Source organism: Cornus florida, unplaced genomic scaffold (genome assembly GCF_030987335.1).
Source record: "Cornus florida cultivar Cherokee Brave unplaced genomic scaffold, ASM3098733v1 CherokeeBrave_3.0.0_Hap2_Chr05, whole genome shotgun sequence".
Lineage (NCBI taxonomy): Eukaryota > Viridiplantae > Streptophyta > Magnoliopsida > Cornales > Cornaceae > Cornus > Cornus florida.
Window position 1 is genome coordinate 18631348 of NW_026775575.1, and position 2236 is coordinate 18633583.

Genomic DNA, 2236 nt, shown 5'->3' on the forward strand with positions numbered 1-2236 from the left:
AAACGGATTTGAAAAATTAAATATACAGTATTCACCTCCTTGCGGAAAGGAACGGGTTCCTCTATAGATCCACAAGAATTTCTTAGCGGAACCTACTCTAAAATACACCCAAAGTTTATGTTTTATATGCTCCGTTTCCAACAAAATTTTCTTTCATAACGAGTGTTTTGAGTTATTGTCATATACAAGTCTATTAAAAATCTACAAACGAATTAATCACATCTACAAATCACTAATTAATAAGGGGTATAATAGAAAACTAAAATATAGAGTTACACTTTCAGGAGGAACTCAAATTTTCTTTTGTTTTATATAGGAAACATTTTGGGGGAAATTAACAAAGTGAAAATTTTAACCTTCTAATCAAACTCATAAAAAATTTAAAAATTTTCCTATTCTTTTCCTTTCCTTTTTTTTTTTGGTTAAAAGGGTAAGCTTTATAAATAAGAAAAATGTACAACAACAAAGCAGCTAATGAAAAGAGAACTTCCATGGCTTAGAACAGTACAAAACACCAATAACTTGCACAATTAATAGAGCTAATACTAGTCTGAACCTAATAAGAGTTGCAATAGACGACTCTACTCATTGTTGCAGTAGAAACCATGATTGACCTCTAGCAAATGCACATCCTTGTATGAAGAGTTGTTGCATGGCTTCCACGCTGCCAATCTTACTCAATTCAGTAGCATTTCTTAACTTGAGAGAAGCAAATCTAACTCTGATGCAACCTTTGATGAGATTAATGATTTGGTAGGCAGTTGCAAACTTGTTCCTGAAGGCTCTTGAATTTATCTCATGCCAAATGAAGTAAATAGCACAGGAAAGAAGAAGCTTGTGAGTGATGAAGTGTTGTTGTGTCCAAGTTGATGAGCACCAAACAATCAAGTCCCTCCATGAATTTGGTTTGATGTAAAAACCTGTAGCATGCTGTACAAAATCCCAAATGGTACTACTGAACTTGCACTTGAAGAATAAGTGGTCTACAGATTCACTATCAGTAAGGCACACGTAGCAAACATTTGTATAGTGTTTCTTCATCATTGGCATTGTGTCTAGTGTTTCTAATCTTTCTTTCAGTGTTAACCATGCAATATAACCATACTTGGGAATATGGTGTTTAAACCATATTAAGTGAGTCCAAGCAAAGACAGGAGAGGGAGGAGAAAAGTCATCCAAAATGAGCCTATAAGAGTACTGCTTTGTCAAACTGGGGAGCCAAAGAACTTGATCAGTATCACTTGTTGGTGAGGGGATAGATTGCAGCTGAGAGATGAAATCTTGTGATTGAAAGAAATGGATGTGCTGAAGAGAAGGTGGAATCACCCACTGATCATTGAAAATTAGGCTATCAACTTTGACCTGGGGGTCCAGTTGAAGAATTTCCAATTCAGTTAGGTTGAGCTGCTGTACAATAGGGCCATTTGGTAACCAAAAATCCAACCACATGCTGGTGCTACTCCCCTTCCCTACACTGTGCTTTACAAGTCCCCTAACCATGTCTCTCAACTTGAGTAGCCTTCTCCAAAACACTGAACTTGTGCTTGTTGCCTTTACTGTCCAAAAAGATTTTCCTTTCCTTTCCTCTACTTTCATCTAACAAAACACACCCGGCACTATATCCATTTCTACCATTATTAACCATATACCATTTCCATCTCTCCCATCACTAAACGGCAATGCCACCTGCCAAAGGGAGGTGTTTTTACCTCTGGGATTATTTTTGGGCCCTTTTGGAAGGAATCCTATATCAAATAAGAAGTTTAGACAGAACAAGAAACTAGATTCCTAAACTCTATCAGCATTTGGAACCGGTAGCCAGGAAGTGGAACCGGATCCCAAAGGATAGAATGTATTCTGCGCAATTAAGGTTCCTGAACCGGTAGCACAAGTTTGGTACGGTTCCCACTTGATAGAATTGACAACAAAGGCAAAAATTATATTTTTGGAATCTTTGAAGAATTTGAAACTTTGAATAAACATTGGTATATATAGTGTCCTAAGTGGGAAACAACTTCCTAAGGTATTCTTCATATCTTTATCGTAGATCATAGTTCATCAAACTTGAACAACTTTTTAATTCCGTAACTGATCTCGATCTTAATTTGGTAACTTGAAAATTATAATTCGATCAGACTTGTTTTGACACAAAAATTAGCCAATTATAAAAATTATATCTCAAATAAAATGCTTGATGTCAATGAGGAGTACCCAAATTGATGTGTGGCCAAAGCCG

At 36.3% G+C, this 2236-nt stretch overlaps 1 protein-coding gene across 1 annotated transcript; it reads right to left on the minus strand.

The window, feature by feature from the left end:
* Positions 1-585: 585 nt before the first annotated feature.
* On the minus strand, positions 586-1500 carry LOC132309065 (uncharacterized). The gene has a single exon (XM_059807418.1). The coding sequence runs from the start codon at positions 1498-1500 to the stop codon at positions 586-588; it is 915 nt and encodes a 304-aa protein (XP_059663401.1).
* Between the last annotated feature and the right edge of the window lie 736 nt (positions 1501-2236).